The 17,376-nt window shown below is 33.8% G+C and overlaps 1 protein-coding gene across 1 annotated transcript; it reads left to right on the forward strand.

Moving 5' to 3' along the window:
• The first annotated feature begins 8,110 nt into the window (after nt 1-8,110).
• On the forward strand, nt 8,111-9,299 carry LOC135142054 (farnesol dehydrogenase-like). The gene is made up of 4 exons (XM_064073707.1): nt 8,111-8,377; nt 8,425-8,886; nt 8,936-9,091; nt 9,140-9,299. Exons 1-4 carry the CDS (start codon nt 8,270-8,272, stop codon nt 9,179-9,181), a joined length of 768 nt encoding a protein of 255 aa, XP_063929777.1. The 5' UTR covers nt 8,111-8,269; the 3' UTR covers nt 9,182-9,299.
• Nucleotides 9,300-17,376: the final 8,077 nt, after the last annotated feature.

A 17,376-nucleotide genomic window follows, 5' to 3' on the forward strand; every position in this document is an offset into this window, starting at 1 on the left:
ATACCCTCTCCGTTAATGGAGAGAAGACGAAACTAATCCTGTTCACTAGGAAAAGGAAAATTGGCACACTACAGATGCCAAAAATATTTAACACAACGCTTCAACTTTCGGACGAAGTCAAATACCTGGGAGTTGTATTGGACTGGCGACTGAATTGGAAGAAGCATGTAGATGATAAAGTGGAAAAAGCACGTTCGGCTCTTTGGCAATGTCGTAGAGTGATGGGAAGGTCGTGGAGTTTAAATCCTAAGATCGCCCTCTGGATCTACACGGCAATAGTCAGACCGATGCTGTGCTATGGAGTTTTAGTTTGGTGGCCCAGAGCCAGACAAAAAACAACAACCCTGCAACTTGAACACGTTCAGAGAATGGCGTCTCTCAGTGTTACAGGAGCAATGAGCACAACTCCCACAGCGGCTCTGGAGACGCTTCTTTGCTTTACATAGAGGAAGCGGCAATGAGGACGTCTCTAAGACTTCACTCTCTGGGAGTATGGAACAAGCAAGGCCGCGCAACGAAGCACACTCGAATCTTAACGGAGGCGTTCAACAGAATACCCTTGTTAAGGATGGGTTGTGACCGAATGGGCACAAAATTAATATATGAGAAGACATATAGAATATCAATGAATGATAATTCAGAAGGAAGAGCCGACATCTATGTCGATGGTGCCAAAACAGATAGTGGTTCAGGAGCCGGCATCTACTCCGAACAACTGAACCCACAAATCAGTGTACCTGTCGGTACCCACACGTCTGTCTTACGAACAGAACTGATGGGAATAATGCTGGGAGCTAGAAACGTTGCTGAACGTGAAATCCGCAACACATCAATACGCATACTTACTGACAGCAAGTCTGCACTACTAGCCCTGGATAGCTGTATGGTTCGATACGGGCTGGTTTGGGAGTGCAGACAAACGCTAAGGTATGTAATGCAGAGGAATAGTGTGGAACTTTGTTGGATCAAAGGATACAGTGGCAACGAAGGAAACGAGAGGGCAGATGAGATGGCGAAGCGAGCCGCGTGCATACCCTTCTGGGGACTCGAACCAGCAATCACCCCTTCGGTCGCCCTCTCGAACGAACTCGTAAACCAATATACCCATAGACGCCATGAGCAGATATGGGCGACGTTGAGCAGCTGTCGGCAAAGTAGAGCTTGTATGGTGACAACAGACCGTAAATTGACGAAATTTTATCTCTCACTTTCAAGAGATAAACTGCGTAAACTGGTAGGATTCCTTACGGGACATTACCAGTTTAACAAACATCTATATACGATAGGGGTAGTAACAGATCCAATCTGTCGTGGATGCAATGAAGAAGAGGAAACAGCTGAGCACATTCTTCGTGAATGTCCAGCCCTAGCCTCCTACAGGGAGTCCATACTAGGGGATATCTGGCCTAGTATGGCAAAAATCAGGGAGTTTCCATCCTCTGCATTACTTAAGTACATTCAGCAGTTGGGTGGCTTGACGAGTAGAGGAGCGGGAAAACGCCCTGATATGGACTTAGGGAAGGTACAATGGGCACAAAGGCGAGGCCTAAGTGCCGGCTGGCTATGATCAGCCCCCATAATTAAGAATCCAGAATCCAGAATCCAGACTTTCTGAGCGTAAGCAAAGGAAGGATTCTAATCGAATCCGTCGGCCCACTCTCTACTTTTACGTTTTCTCGACCTTTCATGACCCCTAGAGTACGAAGAAATGCGTCTCCCGTTTCCGTCTGTCTGTCCGGCTGTCTATCTGTCTGTCTGTCCGTCTGTCTGCCGTCCTGGATTTTTATTAGACAGATAATCGCCGAAGGTACTAGGCCGATTGTTGTCAAATTTTGTATTTATATTAGGAATGTCTGCTAGATGGTAAAACGCTAACCAAAATTTGCCTAATCATCCCCACCAATAATGTGATGACGTCACTTCAAAATTGCACGTAGTAAATGGGTTTTAAATTGTATGATATAACATAGTCCTACACATGTAGTTTACGACTCCGTATTAAGTTTTTAGTTGGAACATCCAGATTTTTTGAAAAAATCAAAATTTTAAAACAACATTTTTCAATTTAATTTTGAATCTGCAAAACCGAAAGCTTTGAAATCTTGCAGATGGTCTTTTAGAGTGATCATAAGCATGGTAACTTTTGTTATCAAAATGTATTTGCTCATCCCCCCTAAAAAATTGATTACGTCACCCCCAAATTTTGCTGAATAAATCCTATCTAACATATCCAAAATATGATGAGTCTGTTCTTGTGATTTATCATTCCATTCATATTTTTCGGATTTGCATATACAGGGTGACTCAAAAAAATTAATGAATGCGTAAATATATTTCATTGATTTAATCAGGAACTACAAAACCAAATGTTTTTAAATCTTGGAGATATTTTAAAATTATCGTACGGTAAATTTTTGATCTAAATGTATTTGCTCATCGCCCCTAAAAAATTGATGACGCCACCCCAAAATTTTACTGAAAAGATGCAAAGCCTATACTTGTGATTTATCGCTGCGTTAATATTTTTTTGATTTGCTTATACGGGGTGTCTGAAAAAAAAATATGACTGAATGAATTTATTTTAATAATGGAACGGTTCACATGGTTATTTTTGAAATGTGTGTTACAATAACTATTTTGTGGAGAGATATGTAAATGCAAGCATTTTCTTGTGATTATACAAAGTGTTTATAAAATTTTTTTGATTTTTTTTACAATTTTCAAATGTCAATATTTTTGTTTTCAAACAGAACAGCTCGTATTTTATTATTGCTTCTTATTCTATTTTTGTATTCTTTCTGATAACCCGGAATTAATTAAGAATGATAACATTTGTTGTTGCATCACAAATACGTCATTTATTACGTTTTGTTATATATTTGTTATTTAAACTCCAGTGTAAGTGAAAACTGTTGTTTTAGAATACGCATGACGAACTCTGCCCAAAAATGCAATTCCACTGGTCAGTTTCCTACAATGAGAATTTTTGTTTAATTTCACATTTTACAAGGAGCAAAAATTTTGTGAGCCAAATTTATGCTGTTCACGCAATTGTCACCTGATATACCCGTCCCAGTGAATTTAAATAAATAATAATTATTGATTAATAACAAGGTTTAGATAATTCCGAAAAACAAATAAAAAACTGATAGTTTTTGTTTTTACCACACGCGGAAAATAACTTAGCTGTTTTATTCCAAAATAATATTTACTTACAAGAAATTTATTGTACCTTTTTGCTGCTGTTCCGTTTGTTTTTAGTTTGATATCAGTAATCACAAGTGTAGCATTGAATAATGTAAAAATAGTATCAAGAATCGTTAGAATTCCACGTTTAACTTTTTGTGAAGGTATGCAATTTTTTTGGAGATTTGCAACTGAATAAAAATTTGTTTGTCAAAAGTACATTTTCATTTATGTATTTATACATATTATATCCTGACATGAACAAAAAATTGATCAACAAGTAAACTATTCTCATTTGCGGTTCGTTAGGTCAATTATAAATATTGACCCCGGGCAGAGTGTTATACGTAGATTTCTTTTGAGTGGGAGTGAAATAAACTTATATTGTACAGAAGTAAATTTAAGATCATCTTTTTTATTGATCTTTTAAATTGTGAATTACGTGAAATATTCCCAAAATACATATATATTTGGGACACGACATAATTTCAAAGAATTTCTTTTCGTCGGTACTTTAGAAATGGTATTTTAAAAAATTGGTCTAAAGAGTTTAGACAGTACTTCCCTCGCTGTCGGAAACTTGACGAATGCATGGCTATTGTGTTTTTTTCTCATTACATTTTTGTAGTGGGAATTTAAAATTGCGATGACGTCATCAACATTTTTGCAAGGACACGGATATCAGTTGGGATAGATGTAGTGTAATACTAAGAATAAAATTATTGTATTCCCAAATTTTCAGGAAAATGAATTGGGTCGTTTTGAATATTGACTTTTTATAATCAATAAAATAACGAAACAATTTACTCACGTATACGGCAACTGAAAATCGTTTATGTATAAACATTCTTAATTTAAGATGACAAGCGTAACAGCATACGTGAGAGCCAAACAGAGAAACTGTAAACAAAACGACCATCGGTTTTATTGCTTCGACTTCCGCTTATTATATAAAACATTGGGTTTTATTTTAATTCTTGACGGTGAAATTCAGAATTGGTTGATTATAAACATGTCTATTTCACATTCGCGGAACCAAGTGAACAAATGCAGGTCTGTAATGTTAAAGTCGATGTAAATAAGCGTGCTACCCTTATGTTTCAACCGAGTTTTTCTTTTAACAAATTTTGTGTCTACCAAATTGGGTTGGTTGGGGTGTAATACTAATAATAAGTGTTGCCTTTAATTTAATCAATAAAATAAATTGACTTCATTAATTTTTTTTGAACCACCTCTTAAGAAAATCTAAAAAATATGAATGGAATGATAAATCACAAGTACAAACTCATCATATTTTTTGCATTTTAGATAGGATTTATTCAGCAAAATTTAAGGGTGACGTCATCAATTTTTTTAGGAGGGATGAACAAATACATTTTGAACAAAAGTTTACCATGCTTATAATAACTTTAAAATATTCCCAAGATTTCAAAGCATTCGGTTTTGTAATTCCTGATTAAATCGATAAAATAAATTCACGCCTTCATTAATTTTTTTGAGTCACCCTGCATATGCAAATCCAAAAATATGAATGGAATGATAAATCACAAGTACAGACTCATCATATTTTGTACATTTTAGATACGATTTATTCGGCAAACTTTTGAGCTGACGTCATCAGTTTTTTGTAGAAGATAACCAAACATATTTTGACTAAAAATCTATTATGCTCTTTATAACCTTACAACATCTGCAAGATTTCAAAGCATTCGGTTTTGTAGTTCCTGATTAAATCAATAAAATAAATTTACGCATTCATTAATTTTTTTGAGTCACCCTGTATATGCAAATCGAAAAAATTTGAATGGAATGATAAATCACAAGAAGAGACTCACCATATTTTGTACATTTTAGATAGGATTTATTCAGCAAAATTTTGTGGTGACATCATAAATTTTTTAGGGGGGACGACCAAATACGTTTTGATCAAAAATTTACCATGCTTATGATAATTTTAAAATATCTTCAAGATTTCGAAGCATTCGGTTTTGTAGTTCCTGAGTAAATCAGTAAAATAAATTTACGCTTTCATTTATTTTCTTGAATAACCCTGTATATGCAAATCCAAAAAATATGAATGGAGTGATAGATCACAAGTACAGACTGATCATATTTTGTACATTTTAGATATGATTTATTCGGCAAATTTTCGAGCTGACGTCATCAAGTTTTTGGAGGGGATAAGCAAATATATTTTGACTAAACATTTATTATGCTCTTTATGACCTTAAAACATCTGCATGATTTCAGAGCATTCGGTTTTGTAGTTCCTGATTAAATCAATAAAATATATTTACGCATTCATTAATTTTTTTGAGTCACCCTGTATATGCAAATCCAAAAAATATGAATGGAGTGATAGATCACAAGTACAGACTCATCATATTTTGTACATTTTAGATATGATTTATTCCACAAACTTTTGAGCTGACGTCATCAAGTTTTTGGAGGGGATAAGCAAATATTTTTTGACTAAAGATTTATGATGCTCTTTATAGCCTTCAAACATCTGCAAGATTTCAGAGCATTCTGTTTTGTAGTTCCTGATTAAATCAATAAAATATATTTACGCATTCATTAATTTTTTTGAGTCACCTTGTATATGCAAATCCAAAAAATATGAATGGAGTGATAGATCACAAGTACAGACTCATCATATTTTGTACATTTTAGATATGATTTATTCCACAAACTTTTGAGCTGACGTCATCAAGTTTTTGGAGGGGATAAGCAAATATTTTTTGACTAAAGATTTATGACGCTCTTTATAGCCTTAAAACATCTGCAACATTTCAAAGCATTCTGGTTAGCAGATTAAAAATTAAATTTCAAAATGTTGTTTTATAATTTTGATTTTTTTTCCAAAAATCTGGACGTTTCGGGTGAAAAGTCGATTCAGAGTTGTAAACTACATGTGTAGGACTATGTTATTTTATACAATTGAAAACCTATTTACTATGTACAATTTTGAAGTGACGTCATCGCATTAGTGGTGGGGATGATTAGACAAATTTTGGTTAGCGTTTTACCATCTACATGATATTCTTAATATAAGTACAAAATTTCACAACAATCGGTCGAGTACTTTCGGAGATTATCTGTCTAATAAAAATCCGGGACAACAGACGGACAGACGGACAGACGGACGGACAGACGGACAGACGGACGGACAGACGGACAGACGGACAGACGGACGGACAGACGGACAGACGGACAGACGGACAGACAGACGGAAATGGGAGACCTATTTCTTCGTCTTCTAGGGGTCATGAAAGATCGAGAAAACGTAAAAGTAGAGAGTCGGCCGACGGACTCGATTACAATACTTCCTTTGCTTACGCTCGGGAAGTAAAATTAATTCCATAATGAGATTTCCTGAATGTAAATACATTAATTAAAAAAAAATCTTGCTGCACTTGTTTCAGCCAAATTATTATTCAGTGTAACTTCGATAATCCGAATTAATTGGGGAAATTGTGTGTTCGAATTAACGATTTATTCGGATCAGCGAATTTACCAAAAATCTGAAAGGGAATTGCATAACAACTTCATACATTGAAGAAATAAACCTTAATTTTAATAAACAAAAATAATATAAAGTTTTCTTAAGCAACAATAGCTAATAATTCCAAAAAAATATTACTCCCTGACCATAAACACCCTATATTTTTGGAATCAACGACATTTTCAAAAATGAAATTTTATGGAAGTTTCGACCCACTTTCGACGATTTTCGAAATTTAACCAGATATATTTTCTGTAGATTTCGAGCCGCAGAAGTCATTTCCGGCCTCATTTCTTCGATAACTCCAATCGTTTTTCCAAAATCGCCAATTGAAATATCGCAATTTATAAAAATTGGTCGAAAGTTGTTTCGACAGAACTTCCCTCGCACCGAAAGTACAACGAAACAGATTCAGTATTTTCGAGTTAAATTTTTATTTTACACAATTTTGTGGTAGGAAAAGATTAAACGTAGCCTCCTTATAGCAAATAAGTAGTATAACAAAAAATACGATTAACGCTTTTTCTTAACAGCCTACGTTCTGCTAGTTCGCATTCTCACTTTACAAAAGAACATATAATTCAGTACGCCCACCCACCCCGCCTCCATTTCAGTCATTCACTTTGTCTACTCCGAATGAAAGGTGGATCTCAATTGAAGAGAGATAAAATCATTTGAATGAGAACAGCGTGTGTGGACGGGGCTAGAATCTGCTAAGATAAGACTGATTGTGGCAAACGACACCAACTACTAAGTACTAAGAAGAATAAACAGATAACTTATTGCTTAGCTACAAGTCAAGATTTGGGAAGTATAATAACATGATAATGATGGTTTTGTTATAACATTTCAGCAGACTCTGGATGTGTTTTTTCCTTCACTCTCATTTCTTGACGCATTTTTTCATTTTTTTTTAAATTGCTACTTAAATTGTGAATGCATTTATAAACTGACTTACTCTCGAAAATTTTCACAACTTTTTTTAAATGTTTTTTTACACTAAATGTTCAAAAACTCCTCTTTCTTCCTGAATGCACATTTGTAATCGCCTTGTAAAATTCGTGGCATTTTGTAACCTATTGCCGTTAATGCAGAACTTGAATCGTTTCAGTCATATTTCTGCGACATTGTCCATACACATAGATTATCTCTTTTCTCAAAAAAAAAAATAAATAAATAAATAAATTTCAGGCATTTTAAAACAAGCACAAAGTTGTTCCATCAGGGTTGTACATTTTTGACATGAAAAATTTGATCAAATCGGCCGGAAAATACATGAGATATAAGCTCTGAAAGTTTTAGGTGAAACACCCAGTATATTGATGCAAATTTGCTTTGTTCTTTGTTATCTAATCTAATAAAAAACGAAGAGTCATCATTTACTATGTAACTCAAATACCGTTATTAATTCCAAATGAACCGTATAATGTAGACACAAACAAATGCGTCCTAATAATAGAGCCTTGTTTAGGAACAGAATACCGAGTAATTCACTATCAAGGCCGCTGTTACATCATTTAATAATAATCCAATTTAAACACCCAGTCGTGAGTCTGCCTCTTCACAAGAACGTCCACAATGGTGCTTACACTAGATCGATGGGTCGGAAACGTCGCTGTAGTGACAGGTGCAAGTTCTGGAATAGGTGAGGCGATTGCAGAACTTCTCGTGGGCAAAGGATTAATAGTAAGTCCTCGACCACTAATTACAATGAATTAATTCTTTTTCTTCAGGTCGTTGGTTTAGCTCGCCGTTCCGAACTCGTCGAGGAAAAAGCTAAACAACTTTCTGGGAAAGCAGGTAAACTGCATGCTGTTAAAACCGACATCACCAAAGAAGAAGACATCGTGAATGCGTTCAAATGGATTGAAAAAAATTTGGGTCATGTTCACATCCTTATCAACAATGCTGGTATTTCTAAAGAAAATTTGCTGAGGGATGGAGATGCAGCGGCTTGGAAGCAAACTTTCGATGTGAATGTTATGGGGTTGTGTATTGCAACTCGGGAGGCTGTTAAGATAATGTCTGCTAATAATATCAAAGGGCATATTATCCATATTAACAGTGTAGTTGGCCATAAAGTGATTCCTTTTCCCGGGATTAATGTCTACACGGCGAGTAAATACGCAGTGACTGCTTTGACGGAAACTCTGAGACATGAATTGAATGCAATTGATTCCAAAATTAAAACTACCGTAAGGTTTGATAACGCTTTGGGTTCATGTTTAACACTTGTGGTTGTAGAGTATCAGTCCTGGGTTAGTAACCAGCGAGATGACAACTCTTAATCCTAAGCTTGGTGAGGACCGTAAAAAGTTAATGGCTACTATGCCAATACTAAAGGCAGAAGATATTGCCGAAGCTGTGGAATACGTCTTGTCTACATCTGAAAATGTTCAGGTATTTGATCGAAAATTATCAATTTGTTCTCTGATTTTTTTATTGCAGATTAATGAATTAACTATCACGCCGGTTGGTGAGAAATTTTAAATTCAAATCTACTGCCACTTTCTTCTAATTTCATGTATCTGCACTTTTAAAAATGTTATAAATCATGTTGTACTAATATTTGAAGAAAATATTATTTACAGAAATCTGAAAAAAATGACTTGACAAATTCTTATTATTACAATACACTTGTCGCTAAAAATCCATGCTATCGTCGATCGTCTAATCTAGCCCCACTTTTTCTAATGTAGTAAGTGAGGAGAGAAAATAAGACTATTTGTTTTAAATTTATATTAAAAACAGGTCTGATATTATAATAAATGTTGAAAATGTTGCCCCTCTGCTTCAATACATCTTAAAACCCTTCTCTCAAAATTTCTGAAAACACTTTCTAACATAATGGGAATGTTATTAATCTCCGGGCATTTTTGTTCAATTCTTTGCTGTAAGTCCTACAGATCTACAACCGCTGTTTGAAAAATTGTGTTTTTAAGATAAAGCCAAAAGAAAAAATCACAGGTTGTCAAATCATAGGAACGAGGTGGGCAAGGAATTACTGTATTTCGACTAACCATGCGGTCACCAAAGAACGAAATTATTATAGAGCCTTTGTTAACTCATTGTTATTGCACGATTCGTAAATAGTATCAAACGGGAAGTTTCGTAAGAAATTTAAGTTGTCCATTGTATAATGAATCAGTGCTCCATCTTGTTGAAAGAATCCGTTTTGCAATTCACTATCGTGTAAACGGTTGACAAAGGGCTCTAAAACGTCATTTCGATATCTAGCAACATTTATTTGTGTTTCTAATAAAAATGAGAGTACAAAATGGTTGCAGATATTTTTTTTATAGTTTACCTTGAACTAATATTGGTCCAATGATTCGTCTTTGATCACTGCTGCCCACACACCAAGTTTTCCAGGCTGCAATGGTTCAATAAATTCACGTGGGTTTTCATGACTCCAAATTCTCATTTTGTGAGTTTATGTATCCATTGAGGTGAAACCATGCTTCATCACTAAAAATTATTTCTTGCGCCAATTCTCTGTTGTTGTTCATATTCATAAACCAATTGCAAAATTCTACTCTTCGTGCGAAGTCCACTGGGAAGAGTTCTTGCACTGCTGTGATATGGTAAGAACAGACTTCCAAATTTTTATGTTCTAAACTGTAAGCCCTGGCACCAAGAATGGAATGTTTGTTTGTTGGTTAGTTGTAAAAACAAGATAAGTCAGGATGGGGTAAGGAAATAAGTCTGTTCGTTAACACAATTTAGAATTTAATTTGTGATCTTTGGTTGTCTAATAAATTTCGAGTATTTCAAAAAAGGTAAGAGTAGTGCTTTTATTCAAAATGTATAGGACTTCGACATTATCGGATGAAAGGAACTATTGATTTCTAAAATATGGCTGGCAAAAGCAGAGTTTGTATTTAAGTTCTTTTTGGAAAAATCAGTGTTAGAGATATTTTTCACTCGAAGATGGAAAGTAAAAGATAGGTATGAGGGACAGTGGGGTTTATTAAAGGAGTTACCTAGATGGAAGGAATATGTCTGACTATTATTATTAATCAGTCATTGTAGCTTACCCTTAAGTTTCGCAGACATAACTTTGCCTTTGAATGAAACAAACTCTTTGATCTTGTCGTCAAGGGATGATAATACAAATGGATGTAATGAAGAGGTTAACTTAGAATACGGGATGATTTTTTTAATACTGAAACTTTCAATTATCTCGAAAATAAGCTCTCCACAAAAAAATGTCTAGATACAAAATTTAATCATTCCATGGAGGAAATAGATCAATGCAAAAAATTAGCCCCCTTTCCCCCTCCTTGTAGATGGGGCGAGGATTAACTTTGAAAACTTAAATAGGAACCCCGAATTTTTGATTACGGATTCGGATTCTGCGGTTAAAAGTACGTAGGATTTGTCTAAAAGATTTTTTTAGATTCATGACAGATGACGCTGTAATAAACGAAATTCAATTTTTTCGATTTCTCCTACTGAGAACTTATGCATGCAATTCTGCAATTTGTTTGCAGTAAAAAATACCACGTTTTCTTTGTAAATAATCAAAAATGGGTCATTGATCATTGCAGGCAACCTGAATAGTGAAATGTACCGAGACATTTTGGAAAATTACCGACATTACTTGAAAACTTGAGCTTAAAAGTGCGACAGAACATGTGGTTTCAACATGATGGTTGTCCAGAGCTCTATTCGATGGTAGTACGTGAAGTACTTGATCATGATTTAGTGGTCACTAAATCGATAGCGCTGGTCCGATAAATTGGCCTGCCAGATCACCAGATCTTAGTGCGTCCGATTTCTTTTTGTGGGACTATCTCAAAGACAAAGTTTACAAACAAGAACCAACAACCCGTGAGAATATGATTGAGCAAATCAGAAATGCTTGCCCAGAAATTCCAGCAGACACATCTCATTCAATAAGCATTGAATTCGAGGGCCATCATTTTGAGAACTTACTTTAATTGAAAGATGATGAGGCGAGGGAACTCACCTAAATCAAGCACCCTGAACGACGAAGGGACCTAAATCAAGCACCCTGATACGTGGTAGACAAGGGGACCCACGTTAATCAACTACCCCGAAGGGAACAGAAAACTACTTCGTCCACAACGTTGTTCCTGGATTACACTAAAAGTAGTTTATTCGCTAGGCATTTAGATTTCTATATGTAATAATTTCCAAGTTATTCAAAATTTGCAACATAAATAAGCTTTTTTGGCGACGAGTTTTGAGCATTTACATCAAACGTGGTGTTTTTTATTGCCAACGAATCACAGAATCATTTGTATAGATTCTCAGTAGGAGAAATCGAAAAAAATTCTACGATTCACCGCCATCTATCACGAATAAAAAAAAATGTTTCAGACCAATTATACGTGCTTTTAGCTGTAGACTCCGAATCTGCAATAAGACAGCAGTTCCAATTTAACCCAGTAAACACAGTTACGTAGTAGCGATGTTAATGCCACTTAACTCTGTCTACGATCTCATTAGCTGTTACATCCCAAACTGCGTACATGTGCTTTCCCTGTAATCAACAGTCACCCATGCCTGTACCATACTGGTGACATCCACATTGTTTCAGACTAGAGACGTGCTCGCTGGTACATTGTCATAACGTTGTGTTAGTATGTCGCTAGATTCTCTATATTTTGATGTATCAGTTACGTTTTATTTTTAACGCCAATATAATGTATTAAATGGACATAGACGTTACGTATATATCGCAACATCGTAAACATATGACTCTCAGTATATTTTATTAACATGATCTATGCGATATGAATAGGCAGTTCAAAAAGATTAGTTGCCATTTATATGTATCATTTTATTCAAGGTTTGAAAAAACATAATATATAATAAGTAATAAAATACAAAAATTAATATAAATTCATAATATAAATAAATAAATAAATATATATATGATTTCCTAATTCGAAAATAATACAATATAATTTACACTTAAAAAAAGACACAGAAACTAGAAACCGTCGTCGTTTTTTCTTTCTTCAGGCGTTGACTAGAATGTCGTAGCCACTCTGACCAGCGTTGTTCTACTTCTTTTTCTATTGCGGAATGGGTCTTTATGGTAATTTCTTCAAAAATAAAAACTGTAATAGTTATATTTACTGCAAAAAAAATACCTTCCATGATAATTATTGTTTTTGTCCCAGCCATTCTGGAATTTTCCTAGTGAACGAACAAGCTACAGCAAATTCGATGAAAAATATTTTTTTTAATACACGCCCCACATTACTCTTTTTCCCATTACCACCTATCTGGGACAATAGCAGTTCCTGAAATAAGAAAAAGTGTATATTTTTGTGTTTATACAGAGTGACTCTGAAATAAGTTCGGAAAATAAAGCCACAACATCACGAAGTAGAGAAAATTTTAAGTAATTTCTTTTATCTAGTCCTAATTCAAGGAAAAAAATATCAAGATCTACACCTTATTCAGTGCCATTTATTTTCATCTAAGCAATACACAGCAAAAACAAAGAAAAAATTTAGTCACAATGGAAACTGAAAAAATCATTGTTGCATCATCGACATTTAACTAGATCTTTCGTATTTGTTTCTTGAAACTGGAGCAGCAATTTAATTACTTTGAATCCGCGTGACAATTAAAGGATTTTTTTCCGAATCTATTTGGAAGTCACCCCGTATGTATAATATATAGGGTGCTTCACTATAAGACTTTTCTGCAACCCACTATGTATGTAACGTGTTAAGAGAAATGTGTCATGTTTAGTAGGTTCCTAAAAAGTGTTATAGTATTACAGGCATCTACCTGTATATAATATCCAATATTATGTTATATGTAGGTACATATAAATTTATTGTATTTTTTTAACTTACAAAGAAACCTGCTTGTTGTACTAGGCAAAGATAATCTTCTAATTCCTCAAAATTTGTTTAGCTATGGTCTTGGCGGCATATCTTCTATTACTATTTTCTTTTTGATTTGTCAGATTTGATGACGTTTTCATGTTGGAGATTTGTTCACTCGTTTCCTTTAGAATTTTTTTGTTTCACACATATTTTTTGTATTTGTTTCAAGCCTAGAGTAAAATTATGTTCATTAGCACCTAGTTCATAAATAATTGCAGTAACATACCTTTGCAACATTTTATGGCAAAGCGCCTCACTTTCAAAAACAATCACCGTAAGTTCTTCAAAATCAGCGGGAGTATCTTCAGTGATTAATGATCGTATTTCCAGCTTATCTGGAAAAACTGTTTTTGTTATTTACGTACAGTTATCAAAAACAACAGAAGCACGTAAAAATTAAAATGATTACTTCATTAGAATTATATTAACTTACCTAGTATAAATACAATCCACACTGATTGGCAGAAATTTTCACAAAACTGCATTAAAAATGAAGTGAGTTACGGATCCACGAGAAAGGTTCGGTGGTTGTGAACCAAATGGCCAAATGGAATTCGAAAGCGTCACTGTGAGTGTGAAGTTCAATAAACATAAATACTGAAAAAAGGGATGGTCCGACTGCACCTCCCAAACATCTGGTGAATAGTAAATGCAGAAGTTGAGCGTTATTTTTTCATTAGATGAAATAAATTTAATAAAATTAAAAATTAACCACTCTCTAATTTTTTTGGTACCCATCATCGCTTTATAATTGCCTTTCTAAAATCAAAATTCGACGAATGAACTCTTCAAAACCTGGTCCCGTTTCAGGGACAATGGAGAAAGAATTTTTATGACTTTGTTTGTGTCGTTGGGTCTTCCCTATATTACCCCAGATGTTCTATTTATAATTTGCCAAGCAGGTACTTACAAAATAACACTTCAAGTGAAGAAGTTTACAGAAATAATTCGTAGAAATTATTACAATGAAAAAAACTTGTCTTTGGTGTATTTCTAATAAAGCCGTTGTATTTTTCGCTCTGAATATAATTATTAATTAAGCATTACGAACTCACTGCCGAAGGCCACTTTTTAAAGAATACGACGACCCACATCTAATTGACCATATAATCTTTAACAATAAATTTCAAATAATACCATAGTGGTTTTTTTAAATTTTGATAAGGTGTTGTAAAATTATATGTGAATCGCCACATCTGATATGTGTCTGTTTCTGTCTTCATTCCAGACACTGTATTTACGTGAGCAAAGGATGCCGTGCGTGGGATTTTAGGAGCGGAAGCGTATACCTGCGTAAATACTGTAAATACAGTGGTGTCTAACGAAGACAAAAAAAGAAACATACCCGTTGTATTAGTATTATACATACACTCTATTACCGACATTAAAAAAAGTCTACACTATTTCGTCATATCTGCTGCTTTGTTATCAGTTTTCAGTTAGCTACATATTGGATATGAAATGAAGTGAATTTTTTGAGAAAACAATAATTTAAAGATCAACCACGAAAATACTCAATTATAATTATTCATTATATATTACCAGTTTATTTTAGAATCCAAGATTACATTGAAAAAATCTGAACTTTGGAAATTTTAATGTTAAACAGATATACCTATAACTGAGTACGAAAGTCAATACACAAAACTCGATGATCAATTATTATTTCGTATTCAAATTATTTTTTATTTTCCTTACGATCAAAGTGAAGAAATTATTTAATTAATTTTTATTTTAGAACGATATCGCTGACCTTGAAATAGATTCGTTTTTTAATTTCGATTTTTTTCTTTGTGTTGCTTTTGTTGCCGATCAACATATTTTGCATTAGAATTAATAAAATTATGAAATATATGATTTTATTTTTCGAGCATATTTCAAAATTCTGTATATGTATAATTGTTCCTTTTTGGCAGTGACGCATAGGCAGAGGTTAAAAAATAATGTCTCATTACTAGTCTTAATTCGTGTTACCTGTTAGATGGGACATTTTTTTATTCTGATCATAAACTATATGCATTAAGTCTCTTGTTCAGTTTTATAAAGCGCAGGTCGTTATGGACGTATAAAAATAAAATTATAAATAAATATAATTACATGGAAATATAACATAAAAAAAAAATAAGAGCAACTCACTATTGGCGTCATCTCGCTTGTACAAGATTTAAGACACGGAAGAAATTTATTTTTTTAAGACTCAGCATCTTTTGTTTATGAATATACTATTTACTTGCAACTTTTTGGTGTTGCCCTGTCAGAAACGTTAATTTTCGATTTGACATGCCATTTTGTAAAATGAACTGAAAAGCACTTTACATAATTAACTAATAAAAATAAAACATTTCGAAACATGTATATATATTAATCAGATATCTAGTAACTACAGTTAACATTACTTATTGGTTACATAACCGTAGTACTCCATTGTGATGTTACAAGGCTTACCTGCCAACTATATCGCTGCGACACAACAATGAGATATCTAGTAAATGCAGTTAACATTAGGTGTTAGTTGCATAACAGGAGTACCACAGTGTGATGTTTAAACGCTTATATATGCAAGCTATATTGCTGCGACATAATAATGAGATATCCAGTAAATGTAGTCAACATTACGTGTTGATTACATAGCATGAGTACTCCATTGTGATGTTATATAGCTTACGTTTCAGGTATATCGTTAAGACATAATCATGCGATCTACTCATTGTTCTTTTGTGAGTACGTAACTGTCACGTTAATGTCACAGCTGTGTTTACTGGGAAGGTTTCGAAGTTAACCCCTGTCCCACCTACAAGGACAGGAGAAGGGGGGTTAATTTTAGCACTAATGTATTTCCCCCTTGGCATGTTTAAATTTTGATTCTGGACATTTTTTCGCAGAGTGCTTATTTTTCAAGACATTTGAAAGTTTTGCAGATTCAAAATTAAATTGTAGGTGAAACGAAGTTCAGGGGGTCAGCTAGTAATTTTATAAGTTTTTAAAATTTCAAGAGCCAATATTTATTTGGTTTTGTAACTTCAATTCGCTCTTCACATCTGATCTGAAAAAAAAGAACAGTCATCATATATCATATTTTTTGCATTAATAAGGATTAAACTAGAATATGGTTCTATTATTTGGAGATCCTATGACCAAATCCAGATAACTTTGACGTCTACAATCGCTATCCTGTTACTCAATGTGATCAAAAATTGTTATTGGAAACTCTTAATTTAACGTCATTAGATGCTAGGGGGAATACTGCCTGCATAATATTTTTTACAAAAATTAGTGTCTGGCCAAATTAATTGTTTTACATTGTTAACTGAAACAGACTTACATATTCCTAGATTATTAAGCAGAAAACTAAAAACTTTTTCTTAAAGAATACAAAACAAAGTGTTACATATTAACAGTCCACTTATATTTTGTTGTCGCCTACATAACCTAGTAGCAGGAAATGACTTTGATATATTCCATCAGGATTTTTCTAAAATAGGTGTTAAGAAGAAACTAATTAATGCTAAAATTTTCCTAGATAGCAGCTATAACAACTGAGTATAAACTATTTAAGAAATAAGTATTGTTTATTATATAGGTGTATGTATGTATGTATGTTGAGTCCACGGTAGGCACTTGCCTGTTGGACACTTATAATATTATTATTATTATATAAATCATATAACGTTATTAATTTCGAATGAAATATATAATGCACTTTTTAAAATCTAAAGTACAACTATTTTTTTAGTTATGTGACTTCACCTCGCTCTTCACTATCTAATCAGATAAAAAAAATGAGCAGTCATCGTCTAAACCAAATAACGT

The sequence above is a fragment of the Zophobas morio genome, unplaced genomic scaffold (assembly GCF_036711695.1).
Source record: "Zophobas morio isolate AGI-343-1 ecotype UQ-CSIRO unplaced genomic scaffold, CSIRO_AGI_Zmor_V1 ptg000046l, whole genome shotgun sequence".
Lineage (NCBI taxonomy): Eukaryota > Metazoa > Arthropoda > Insecta > Coleoptera > Tenebrionidae > Zophobas > Zophobas morio.

What these genes read in the sequence shown, in the direction of transcription:
- LOC135142054 (XM_064073707.1), top strand. Translation starts at nt 8,270, where the DNA reads ATGGTGCTTACACTAGATCGATGGGTCGGAAACGTCGCTGTAGTGACA. An exon ending in TCGTGGGCAAAGGATTAATA is followed by an intron (nt 8,378 to 8,424) that starts GTAAGTCCTCGA and finishes CTTTTTCTTCAG; the next exon opens with GTCGTTGGTTTAGCTCGCCG. An exon ending in ATTCCAAAATTAAAACTACC is followed by an intron (nt 8,887 to 8,935) that starts GTAAGGTTTGAT and finishes TTGTGGTTGTAG; the next exon opens with AGTATCAGTCCTGGGTTAGT.